The 12730-nt window shown below is 39.6% G+C and overlaps 1 protein-coding gene across 1 annotated transcript in view; it reads left to right on the top strand.

Annotated features, from left to right (window-relative positions):
* Window positions 1–10976, top strand: part of Ankrd31 (ankyrin repeat domain 31) — a 183395-nt gene extending 172419 nt beyond the window's left edge. Inside the window, exons 24-25 of the mRNA XM_052159647.1 lie at window positions 1373–1475; window positions 10828–10976. Coding sequence (XP_052015607.1) covers window positions 1373–1475; window positions 10828–10976 — 252 coding nt within the window. The remainder of the gene's footprint in view (window positions 1–1372; window positions 1476–10827) is intronic.
* Window positions 10977–12730: the final 1754 nt, after the last annotated feature.

Raw genomic sequence — 12730 nt, 5'->3', positions numbered from 1 at the left:
GAAACAATAAGGAAATCACAAGAAGAGACAACCCTGGAGATGGAAAACCTAGGAAAGAGATCAGGAGTCATAGACGCAAGCATCACCAACAGAATACTCCCTTTAAAGACAACATATACAAACCCATCATTTCTAATGTTGGTTCTTTGGAAACTGGCCTTTCCATTCTGTGACAAGAAAGGAGGACTTGGCATACTGGAGAGGCCTGGTTATACCCCATTTTTTCCTTCAGACTTTGGTCTATGATTTGAGCCCAAAGGGTCCCTTCTTATAGATCTATTACTTGGTCACTCTGTTCAGTTTAGCAAGAATTTGTGAAATACTCAGAATATACTAGACAACCATGTCAATTGTTTTTTGGATGTTATCTCTGTCTTAATAAGCTGCAGGTAATTCTTTAAAATAAAAACACACAAACTACAACATGGAATTTAAGAGCCTTACTTAAAAGCTACAACTTCCACGTCTTTCATTCCATAATGGCAGTCACTAGGTGACATCTGAGGATATCAAAACATATGTGACACAGATCATGTTCTCAGAAAGGTCATGATTTAATGGAAGCAAGACACATTAAATCATTTTAGTGAGATAAATGCAGTGGGAGAAACAGAAGCACAGATATTACAGGAGCTGATCATGGGTATCATTCCTATGTTTAGAGGTTACAAAAATATGCTCTAAAAAGAATGTTCAAATTGAAACTTGACACATTGTCCCCATGAACCTACCTCCAGGGAGTGTTTTATTAGAATATCTATAGCTGAGAGTAGATAACTTTTTAAAAGTCTACCTCCACCAACTCCCTCCTCACACACACCCCACCCCACCCCCCCGTTTACATACAGGTCTTTTTAAGCTGTTAGCTTTTGAGCCAATAATAGTATCTAAATTCAAAAGCACATTTAAAAATTTTTATACAGAGACCTAAATGTTAGATGATCAATGTGATTAGTTAGATATCACAGTTCTTGAAAAATCCTCTTGCTTTTATGGTTTTGTTTTGTTATAATGTTCATTTTTAAATTACAAAGTAGCACATGCTAGATTAATAGTTGTTGGACATGTGGTATTAATGATAATCAAAGGCTGGCAGATTTTTTTTCCAGGCGCAGATAGTAAATTACAGTTTGGACATCACTGACACATGATTTCTGCCACAAGAACTTAATTATCCTCTAGCCCCAAAGCAGTCAGACATTTTAAATAGATGAATGTAATTATATTCCAACAAAATATTTTTATAAAAATAAAGGTTCAGGATAGCATAGCCGTGGTCTATAGTTTTATTAAGCAAACTGTTTACAAAAATCAGGTTTTTAGGAAATAAGTATATTTGCCTCTTACAAAATATATGATTTTTAAATTACAGGTAACATACCTTGGAAAAGAACTTCTGAAATATGTTTCTGAAGAAGCTCCTATTTCTGCAGAGCCGTGTAATCCACCTCAACAGCATCAGCCCTGCCTCTCAGGTAAATGTGGCCCAGAAGCTGCTCGTTAGTTGCTGGGCAGATGTACCCAAGCCTAATGAGAAAGTACTAACTTCATTTTCCCCGATTAGGTAAAATTCATAATTGGTCATTATAATTAACCATTTTAACATATAAGTTCAGTGGTGTTTAGTTGGGCAACACTGCCTCTGTGTAGCTTCAGAATGCTGTCTTGACTTCCAAAGAATCCTGTAGCATTCAGCAATTACTCCCGTTCTCTACCTCCCACAGTCCGCCGTCCCGAGGAGTTGCTTTCTCTCTGGATGGATGTGCTCTCCCACATGTGTTACAGAAGGGGGAGAATGCATGGTGGCCTCTGTGGCCTCCTTTTATCCAGCTCCGTGGTTTTGAGAATTATCCATATCGTAGTTCATGGCTATTCATGGCTGAATAACTCTCTATTCTATGAGGATGCCACAATGTATTTATTCATTTTTTGAGCATGTAAGCAGTTGTGAACAATTGCTGTTGATGAGTATACATGCACATTTAGTTGTTTAAGTGCCTGCCTTAGGTGCTTGTAGTTGTATAGCTAGGAATGGAATTGGTTTGTTGTAACGTAACTCTAGGTTTTGTTCTTGTGAAGAACAGCAGGACTGTTCCCTAGCATCAGTACCATTTTACATTTTACTAAACACAGTTGCTTCTAGGAAATTGTTAGATAATACCATCTTTTATCATGAATTGCTTTATCTGAATCTATTCTTAAATCACTGAGTGGTTTTTAAGTATCACACAAACACTTGCTATGTTCGTATATTTTCTGAAAACTTAACACTAAAATAATCTTTGCTTATTAAGCTAATATTCTGTATGAAATAGAAATAATATTATCCTGAAAAACCTGAAGATTCAGTCTCACAAATGAGTTTCACACCTTGACTTGATTATGAAAGAGCAAAACACAATTCTGAAAGTCAGACATAAACCAACATTATATTTCCCTCCTCTGCTACAGTGTCTCTGCTATACCAGTCAGTGACGATCTAGGCAGAGGAGTACTGCACCAAAAATGATGATATTATGATGAATAAGGTCAGGAACCAAACAGGATTCCTATTGTCCTGCCGGTCTCCTGGGGATTATTACTTTTCTTATAACAGGGCTCCATAATTCAAACTACTTCTCTTTCCTAACTTATTCTTAATCCACCTTAGCTTCTTAGGATCTTGTCTCAAAAAGGAAAAAAAAGTACTGGGCTGGCTAGTTTTATGTAAACTTGACACAAGCTAAAGTCATCCTAGAGAAGGGGGCCTCAATTGAGAAAACCGCCTCCATGAAATCACGCTACTAGCAAGCCTTCAGGGCATATTCTTAGTTAGCTATTGATGAGGAGGGCCCAGCCCATTGTATGTGCTGATACCCTTGGGGTAGCAGTCCTGGGTTCTATGGGAAAGCAAGCTGAAGAAGCCATGAGAAGCAAGCCGATAAGCACGTCTCCATGGCCTCTGCATCAGCTCCTGCTTCCAGGTTCCTGCCCTGCATGAGTGCCTGCCCTGACTTCCTTCAATGATGAACAATGTTGTGCAAGTGTAAGTCAAACATACCCTTCCCTCAGGACCCCTCCCATTGATGCCAGATAAGGCCATCCTCTGCTACATATCCAGTTGGAGCTGTGGGTCTCCCCACCCCCACGTGTATTCTAGACAGCTTTCATCATTTGGGAGAATCTTGGTCTGGGAGATATAAGATCAGCGAACATGGAGAAGTTAAAGGTTTAAGAAACTAGGAGTTCTCACAGTAATTCATGGTGTTGGGTTCTAAACTGTCCTCATTTGCTTCTCTGTTGCTGTGATGAAACAATGAGCAAAAGCAATACAGGAGAAGAAAGGGTTTAGTTTGATTTGGTTGGCTTACAGTTATAGTGCTCTACCAGGCAACCCAAGACAAAACCTGAAGGAAAGGAAAGTTGTTCACTGGCTTGCTTTCCATGACTGGCTCAGCTGCTTTCTTGTACAGTCTGACCACCATGCCCCAGAAGGGGGGGAGGTCGCAGTCTACAGTGGGCAAGGCCCTCCCACGTCAGTGAACAATGAAGAAAGTACCCCACAGACATGCCTCTAGGCCAGTGTAATGGAACTAACTCAATTCTTTCTTTTGAGGTGACTCTAGTTTTTGTCAAGTAGACAGAAAATAGAGAGCACACTCACACTGATAATAGTAGATTCATTTAATCAAACCATGGAGTCAGGCCTAGTAACCTCATTATTTTTAATGACTCATATTACAGCCTGACCAGATCTTGGATGAGTAGTAATATTTCATTTCTCTTGCAAAAGATAATTTCATAACTCCCTAAGGATGAAGTTGCTCTGTCCGTGTCTCTTGTGCATGTGCTCGCCTGTCCTCCCTCCCCATCTCTCCACCCCTTTCCCCACCCCACATGTACACATACATTCATGCCCATCACCATTGACAGGAAACCTAGCAATCCATTCTCTTCCTAGTTTCTAACTGGAAGTCAAAGGAGAGCTGTATACTCTTCCTTGTGTCATGAAAGCCACCTGCCTCCCAGATTCTTCCCCTATTGCCTGCACTATAAACACATTCTTACTCTTCATTTCTTACACACACACACACACACACACACACACACAAAAGAGCCTGATTTTTTTTCTTTCCTTCAGATACTTTCAACGATTATATGCTAATTAGAAAATTATAGAGGTACCCGGTGGCATCCAACTTTTTGCTACCTGGTCTAAGCCTATAAATCCACAGGAGACCCTTGCTGGCTGCTGTGGGAATTTCTTTTGAAGTTTTGGGATTAGGATTCTTGTGTTTCTGTTTTATGGTCGCTAACGTATAAATTAGAAAAATATGAAACACTTTAACCCAACTATAACAAAAGCATTCATGAGGGAGTCTTTCTTCTTCCTTTTGTATCACAGTAAGTTAGGAAATAAAGACAGGACTCTGACACTGTAGAGAAGAAAAGGGGCATTTAGAAAGAGCAATTTATACTTGTTACTGAAAGGAAGAACATATATTTAGGTATGAGCAAAGCAATATCTAATCTAGAAAAACTTAGTAACATTCTTTCCCTTTAATTTTAGAAGTGTGTTGCTCCCATGACTCCGTATAAAAGCCAAGTAAATTGGTGTTTAAGAAAATAAAATCTGGAAGAGGGAAAACTAAGACTGTTTTGTACCTTTTAGAAGTGTACATAGATCTTAACACTGCAAATAGAATGTCAGACCTTATATCTATCATTTCCTACAAATAATTGCTTTTATAATTCTAAGAGATTGAAGAGATCTTTAAATTTAAAGATATTTTTATAGGTCTTATTTCTTACAATCCCCATTGTTCACCATATCATAGCTTCCAATAAATATCCACTGAATAATATCCACTGGATATGTGAATAAATTAATGTAAACATTAATATGATCCCAAAGACTCTGTTGTAAAACTGTATTTAGTTTGATGATCTTTTTTTTTTTTTTTGGTTTTTTTTTTTTGGTTTTTTTGGTTTTTTTGAGACAGGGTTTCTCTGTGTAGCCCTGGCTGTCCTGGAACTCACTCTGTAGACCAGGCTGGCCTTGAACTCAGAGATCCGCCTGCCTCTGCCTCCCAGAGTGCTGGGATTACAGGCATGCGCCACCACTGCCCGGCTAGTTTGATGATCTTAATAAATAAGTATTTCAAAAGTTCAAAGACTATAATAGAATTTAAGGTAAGGAATTCAACAAATGGTAAATGCAACATTAGTTAATTAATACTGTCTCTTTTAAAACATTTACTTATCATGTGTGTCTGTGTGTACATACATGCGTGCCACAGTGTGCATGTGGTGGTCAGTGCACAACTTGCAGCAATCAGTTCCCTGCACCTGCCATGTGGTTCAGAGGATCAGATTCAGCACCTTTGCCTACTGAACTCTTGCCTGCCCAGTTGCTATCATCGCTTTCATCTAGGATTGCTGTTTCTAACTGTGCCCTTCCTAGTTCTCATCCAGAAACTACAGAGTGCTCACATTCGCTGTCATATTCCCTCTCCCTCTTCATGAGAAAGCATGAAGTCTGTTCAGCCGTGTTCATCATTTTTTCCTAAACTTAGAAAATCAGATGACATCTGTAACACTTTAAACAGCAAATAGCAGCTTCCTTAATATCATAAGCATGCATGTATGTGATTTGACTCATGGAGAAAAGCGAATCTTTAATCATGAAAAATATCATTTAAAAATTTGAATCTGGCCATATTAAGACATCTTCAAGCCAGATATAATGGTGCATACCTATAATTCCAGCACTCAGGAGGCTAAGGCAGAAGGATTACAAACTCAAAACCAGATGGAACTACAGAGTAAGATCCTGTCTCAAAGCATTGGAGGTTTTTTTTATATATTTATGTTTCCTGCCAGTATAGTATTCAAAGTATAACATATTCAAAGGACATCAACATTAAGCTGATCGCGTATAAGAAAAAGAAAATTGAGACATTTTAGAACATCACTGTAACACTTGCTATTATGTTATATGGAAAATCTTCCTGCAGCTATGTGTGGCATTTGACTAAATTCTGGCCAACGAAATGTATGCCACAGTTCTGGGTGAAACTCTCGGCACAAGACCTTAGTGTTGCTCCTGCTTTCTATCCTAAGGCCTAGAGTTCAGGTGTGATGGCTAAATAGTCATTACAATGTGGGGTCATGTGCTCACCCCAAGATACAGCAAGTGTTTAGTCACCTGACAGAAGGAAAAGCCAAAAAGTAACCAGTAGTTTCTAAAAATGTGTCCATTGCTTTTAATGTCACTGAAGTAAAATACCTGAAAGAAACAACTTAGGAAAGGAAAGTTTTCTTTTAATTTAGTTTCAACGTCTGTGGTAATTTAATTCCCTTGTTTTAGCAAAACATCATGTTGCTAGGAATGTTGACTTTATAGTGAGCAAGAAACAACAAGCAGGAGAGGAGGTAGCCAGGGGGACTACATGCCCAAGACCTGCCCTAGCTGACCACTTCCTCATCACCGTTCACCCACCGAAGTTTCTACAGCATCCCAGACTATCACTACCAGCCCTCACCCGACTATTCAAACTGTGAGCCTGTGCAGAGCATTTCACATTCAATCCACACACTGTATACAGAGAAAAGAAAAATTTGGACAAAGTAAATTACGTTGGATAATTTCACAAATTACAAGGAACTTTACAGTGAAAATTGAAGCAGTAGGCCTTTCTGAGAATGGAATTAAAAAATAAAACAAAACAAAATAAAAAATGAATAAACAAGCCAAGTATGTTGCAAGTTGGACAAGTCGTGAAGAACTTGAGTCTATAAGTGAGTGCATGCGCATTGGTATGGACCCTCTCATCCAGGGCCTTCCTGCTCTGCCCCTTTGCAACCATGTGGATAGCCAAAGGGAATCCCTGAGTTGGGTGTATCAGGAGATCCCTGCTTCCTCCACTATCCCTTCTTAACAGTTTCCCTAAGAATCATTTCAGTTGTGTTTGAATTAAGCATTATGAACTTGAGGATTTTGCTTTCAGTTTTATATAATATTGTGAGAATCAATAATGAAAACTTAATCAGCTTCTAGCATTTATTTCAGTACACTGCTAAATAGTTACATATGTGCTATTATCAAAAGGTTTACAAGTAAACAGTAACAGCAGTGAACCATCTCAAACCTACTATAACTGGGAGGCTGAGCAGGAGTCCCGACTGAACCCCAAGTTCAGGATCAGCCTGAGTAATATAATAGGATCTCATCTCAAAATAAACAAATAAAAACCCCCTTTATTTTAGTTTCCATAGAATAGGAACTATAGACAGAAATTCTCTGAAACTGTTCTGAGTGAAGCTGCTGTGAGTCTCTGGTTAGCAAGACATACAACAAACTTCCCCCCTCTTGGAGCCCCAGAGTTAACTAAGCATTGTACTCTCAGGCCCAGTGAGCTGAGAAATACAGTTTGAAAGCAGAATTTTGATCCATATACAGATTAAATTCCTGACCTAATCAACACCATACTCTGAGTTGCTAACTGATGCATCATTGCCAACACAATTTTTAATAAGTGACTTTTTTTATTTGATATAATTTATTTACATTTCAAATGATTTCCCTTTTCTAGCCCCTCCCACTCCCCGAAAGTCCCGTAAGCCCCCTTCTCTTCCCCTGTCCTCCCACCCACCCCTTCCCACTTCCCCGTTCTGGTTTTGCCAAATACTGTTTCACTGAGTCTTTCCAGAACCAGGGGACTCTTAGGTCTAGGTATTGTAAAGGGCAGTAAGTCTGTATGCAAGATGCTCATACTAGACAGTAATCAGAAAAGTATCAATCAAAACAATAGCTTTATTTTGTATGGTCAGAGTGGGAGTGCTTTTACAAATGTATGCCATGCAGTATTAGTAAGAATGTGGAGGGAACTAGAGACCATCACAGGTCTCCATATACTGGCGGTGTAAAGGGGGGCTTTAGATGGACACTGGCACAAGCGTATGAGAGGAGCCGTGTGCACACATCTCAGCCTCGGCACTTTGCCTACAAGGAGCAATCCCACAGAAGTATTTGCACATGGCTGAAATACTGTGTAAATCAGAAACTGTCTCAGGGGTTAAGCACTCAGAACATAATCAAAGTAAGTGCAGGTCTTACAGAGGTAAAGAAAGACAGGCAGCGCAAGCCTTATTGTTGTGGGTTTGCCTGAGCAATCTCTCTGATCCCCAAGCTTTGTGGAACACCTCATTTTTGAAAACAGGTATGTTGATACATGTCCACAGTCCCAATTTCTTGGGATGTTGAAACAGGAGGATTATCAAAGCCCATCAGTTTCGTTCAAGATCTATGAAAAACACAGCTGTTAACTGTGGAGAAACAGTCTGGGAGAGGGAAAAACAAAACTCAGTTCACCAGTGCTGGGCCAAGACTTGGAGAGCCTCACATCAGCTTATATATTTTTACCAAATTTAAGTATAACAAAGTTTTAGAAAGAAGTTTTAGTTAACATTTAACTCAACCCCGTGAGTACTACAAAGCTTCAGACATGTTCACATTGAAGCTCTTTTGCCTATATGAAGTGCATACTGCTTCTTCTGGGAGATGGGTCTTCCTGACTTAGAAACAGTGCTCAAGATAAGAGTTGAGGGAGAATGGCCAAGGTAAACATAATCCCAGTGGGAGTCAGGATACAAGACACTTAGGCTCTTGTAAAGGACAAGTGACATCTCTTGCAAGGATGAGTTTCATGGCCCAGTAGTAGTGCCCAAGGTTAGGGGGGACGGGTCTGGGATAAGTAAAACATAATTTCTGAGAGAGAGAGGCCTGGCTCATCAGACAGTAAAGAATCACCAATTAAGACATTTAAAATATATTTTTAAAGTGTAAAAAGTATTAAATTATAGTAACAGGCTTGTATGTGCTTAGGTATGTGTGTAGGTAGATGTGTATGCACATGCAGTAGGAGACAACAGCCTAGATTATTACTCTCCATTGCTATCTACCTTGTGTTTTATTTTGCTTTGTTTTTTGTAGTAAGGTCTCATTGGCCCAGAACTTGTCAAGAAAGCTAGGTTGGGTCGCCAGTGAACCCCAGGGGTTCACCTAGCATCAGTGCCTCCTCTGTGCTGGGATTACAAAGATACACCACTACTGTGCTGGGACTACAAAGATACACCACTACCCTCTAGTCCTGCTTTTCTCTTTATTCTCCTTCCTTCCTTCCTTCTTTCCTTCCTTCCTTCTTTCCTTCTTTCCTTCCTTCCTTCCTTCTTTCCTTCCTTCCTTCCTTTTTTCCCTGAGTTCTGAGGAATTAAACTTAGGTCTTCATGGTTGCAAGGCAAGTGAGTGCTTTACTGACTGAGCTATTACCTCGTTCTGTAAGTAACAGTTTAAAATCCACTCACACTGACTTAAACCACTGAAAATGGCATTTTATTGATATCTGTGTGTCAATAAAGGCCAGGAAGGGATCAAGGCTTTATCTAAGATTCAAACAGCATAACTAAGCATAAAGTTTCTCCTCTTCCAGCTTCTACATTCTAATCCCATAAACCTGGTATAGTGATACATGTTTGTAATCCTACCACTGAAGAGGTTAAGAGAGGGGATTCAGAAGTGGAGGGTCATCCTCTGTTTCATAGTGAATTCAGTGCTAGCGAGATGTATGTGACTCCATCTTTAAAGAAAAGAAAAAAACCCACTGCATTTCTCTTTTTTTTTCTACATTCTTTGTTTACATTCCAAATGATTTCCCCTTTCCCAGTTCCCCCTTCCCCATAAGTCCCATAAGCCCTCTTCCCTCTGCCCATTCCCCGATCAAACCCCTCCCACCCACTTCTCTGTCCTGGTAATCTCCTGCATTGCTGCATCAAGCCACTGCATTTTAAAGATCCACTTCCACATTTGAGTTCCTTCCTAATAGCGTCTCATTATCCAAAGCTGTTTGCTTATTGATTCAAGGCTAGAAAAGGGAAGATTTAGATGTGACTTTCCCCAAATATTCAACTGAAATCTCATTGTATTTCACCTCTCTCTGAATGAATATGTTTCTATAACTGGGTCAGTGCCTACTAATTGGTACAGATGTAAATGAATCAGGAAGTTGAGAATAAGTAGCCCAAAGAATACAAGCCTAGTAAGGTGAAAGGAATAGTCACAGAAATGCAAGTTAGTGTGGGAAATATAGATAGGTGCTGGTCATCGAAACCAATGCTCCTTTCAAATACCTGATTTCATGAAACATTTATATCCATAGGATATGAATAATGACCTATATGGTATGCCTTAACTCAAACATCATGAACCATTTCAACTGATACAGGCAAAAGAACCTTCTTGCTTATAAAAGAACTGGAAACGTTATCATTTCCATGAGACCACACTCTACATGTATGGTAGAGAAAGGACTAGAAAATTGGTCATTTGTTTTCTAAAACATCTCAAAATCAGCAATTAATAGTGATCATAATAATAGCAAGTTATTGTTTGTCATATGCCAAATAATGTGTTAGGTGTACACACACAAAATCTCATTAGTGTTCACAGCTGTTTTCTCAGCTTACTGGAATTGAGGGACAGGATTCAACTACCTTTAGAAGCTTTCTTCATGCTTTTCCTGCTATAATTTTAGACTACAGACAGTTCTCTCCTTCATACCGCCCTTCTTCCCCCATCCCACCAGCTCTGCATGTGTGTGTGTCTCTCTCTCAAAAGTCAGCCAGTTCTTGGTCTATAGGTTTGTCTCAGAATGTGGAGTGATGAATGTCCTAGTCAAAGTACCTATCAAGTGTGCTCTGATATGGACTGACTGGATCCTAGGATAGGAAGTGACTATGTTTAAATCTTACATTATAAAAGGCTTGTCTTAATTGTGATGCATATTTTAGCAGGCACTTCCAGAGAGTCGATGCAAATCATCCCTCATTACCTACAGATAAAAGAAATACTTCTGATCAGTGATCAGGAGCTCCTGCCATGCCACATAATGGAGCCGCACTGGAAGTTCTACGTGGGGTGTAAGAAGCTGGCCTTCTGAAGCCGCGCTTTCTTGGCAGCTTATTAGCATTTGCTCTTAGAATCACCAGCCCGAGGAATCCATCTTGTAGGGTGGGCATATCTTAACCTGCACTGCGAGTTATTTACTGTGATAAGAAAACTCTTATGGTCGGTTTAGTGCTTTTTGCCTCTGAAGTCAAGGAATTTCTGAATAAAACCATATTAAGTCTTCTGCTTTTACTCTTATTGTCATAAACTTAAAATTAATCTTGCATTCAGCATTTCTACCTGTGTATGAGTGACAGTTCCTGTTAGGGAAGTGAAGACACACATAAACCATTGACAGGTAAGTATCCCTGAGAGTCCCTGGAATGCTTCCCCCATTTACTCTAATTTGTGGCTTAAAATCCAAATGTAAAATTACAATGGAAATTTAAGTTTTATATAAGATTGGTATAGGTAGTGCTAAATCTTAGAACAGAGAGCTAACCAAGTGGTGACTGGGGATGGCTGCTTTTGAAAGTTGAACTTTTACTTCTTCACTGTCGTGAGCATTTGTAAGAGCTTTATCAATTTTCTCAAACTCCTTATTGTTTTGGTAACCAAATTATTATTATCCTTCATTATCTCTGAATCCCAAGTAAGCTTTGGGATGTATCCAATATATGCATTGAATACATTGCATTCAATGTATAAAATATTTAGAAAATATCTTTAGAATATCCAGTTGAGAGCTGACTATGGGGGCTGGGTTACAGATCTGGGCAACTGAGAGGAAAGGGAGGCTGTGCAACCGACCGAAGCAGGAGAGAGCTGCTCTGCCCACTCTTCTCTAAGACCCCCGAGCACTTTGGAGAGTATTTATAAGACACTTGTCTATTCTGGGTTCTCAGTGAACCTTTTCAGCCTCTGACCCTCAGCCACACACAGGACCTTGAAGAATGTCCATGAATCCAATCTACTTGACCTTTGTGTCCTTTCTGGGAAACTGGTTTTCAAAATTCACTGCATGTCTTCACTGTAATGTGTGGTCTGTATTACATGAGGATATTTTCACACAGGTATATATTGCACAGTGAGTATCTCCCCTCATGCGCCTCTTCCCCTTTCTTCCATTCCCCTCTCCCATTAGTCCCTTTTCCCTACGCAGTCTTGCCTCTAGTTTCATATATACATACATGATTTTACCTACATGAAATATAGGAACTATAGGAACTATTCATGAGAGAAAACATGGTATTTGTCTTCCTGAGACTGGCATAATTTCCTTAGAATGATCATTTTTACTTAAATCCATTTACCAACAAATGGCATAACTTTGCTCTTATATCTGAGAACAATTTCATTGTGTCTGTATGCCACATTTCTGTACCCATTCCTCTGTTGTTGGGCACCTGCCTTTGCGAACAGTGCTGGACAAGCATTGATGTGCAAGGATTTTTATGATCCATTGTCCTGAGTCCTTCATTCAGCTCTCATTAGGACCAGTGTAGACTGGCTATACAACAGCAATTCTAGCCTCTTACTGTAGCTTACTTGTTGATCGAGCACTGTGACATACTGCTGCCTAATCATTCTTAAATATTTGCACTGTCCCCTTTGCTACTACAGGAGTGAAACTGTAACAGGTCCCCAGACCTTAGCTGGACTGACATTGTGATGGAAGTCTTATCAGGCCTTGGAACCCAGTGCATAGGTAGCAACATCTGCCAAAACGAAAACAAAGACCTAACCCATTCAAAGTCCATACTCTCAAAAAGTCCCTAAATGTACTAACCTTGCTTTATAGATTCT

The sequence above is a fragment of the Apodemus sylvaticus genome, chromosome 16 (assembly GCF_947179515.1).
Source record: "Apodemus sylvaticus chromosome 16, mApoSyl1.1, whole genome shotgun sequence".
Classification (NCBI taxonomy): Eukaryota; Metazoa; Chordata; class Mammalia; order Rodentia; family Muridae; genus Apodemus; species Apodemus sylvaticus.
This window is presented reverse-complemented; position numbering and strand designations above follow the sequence as displayed.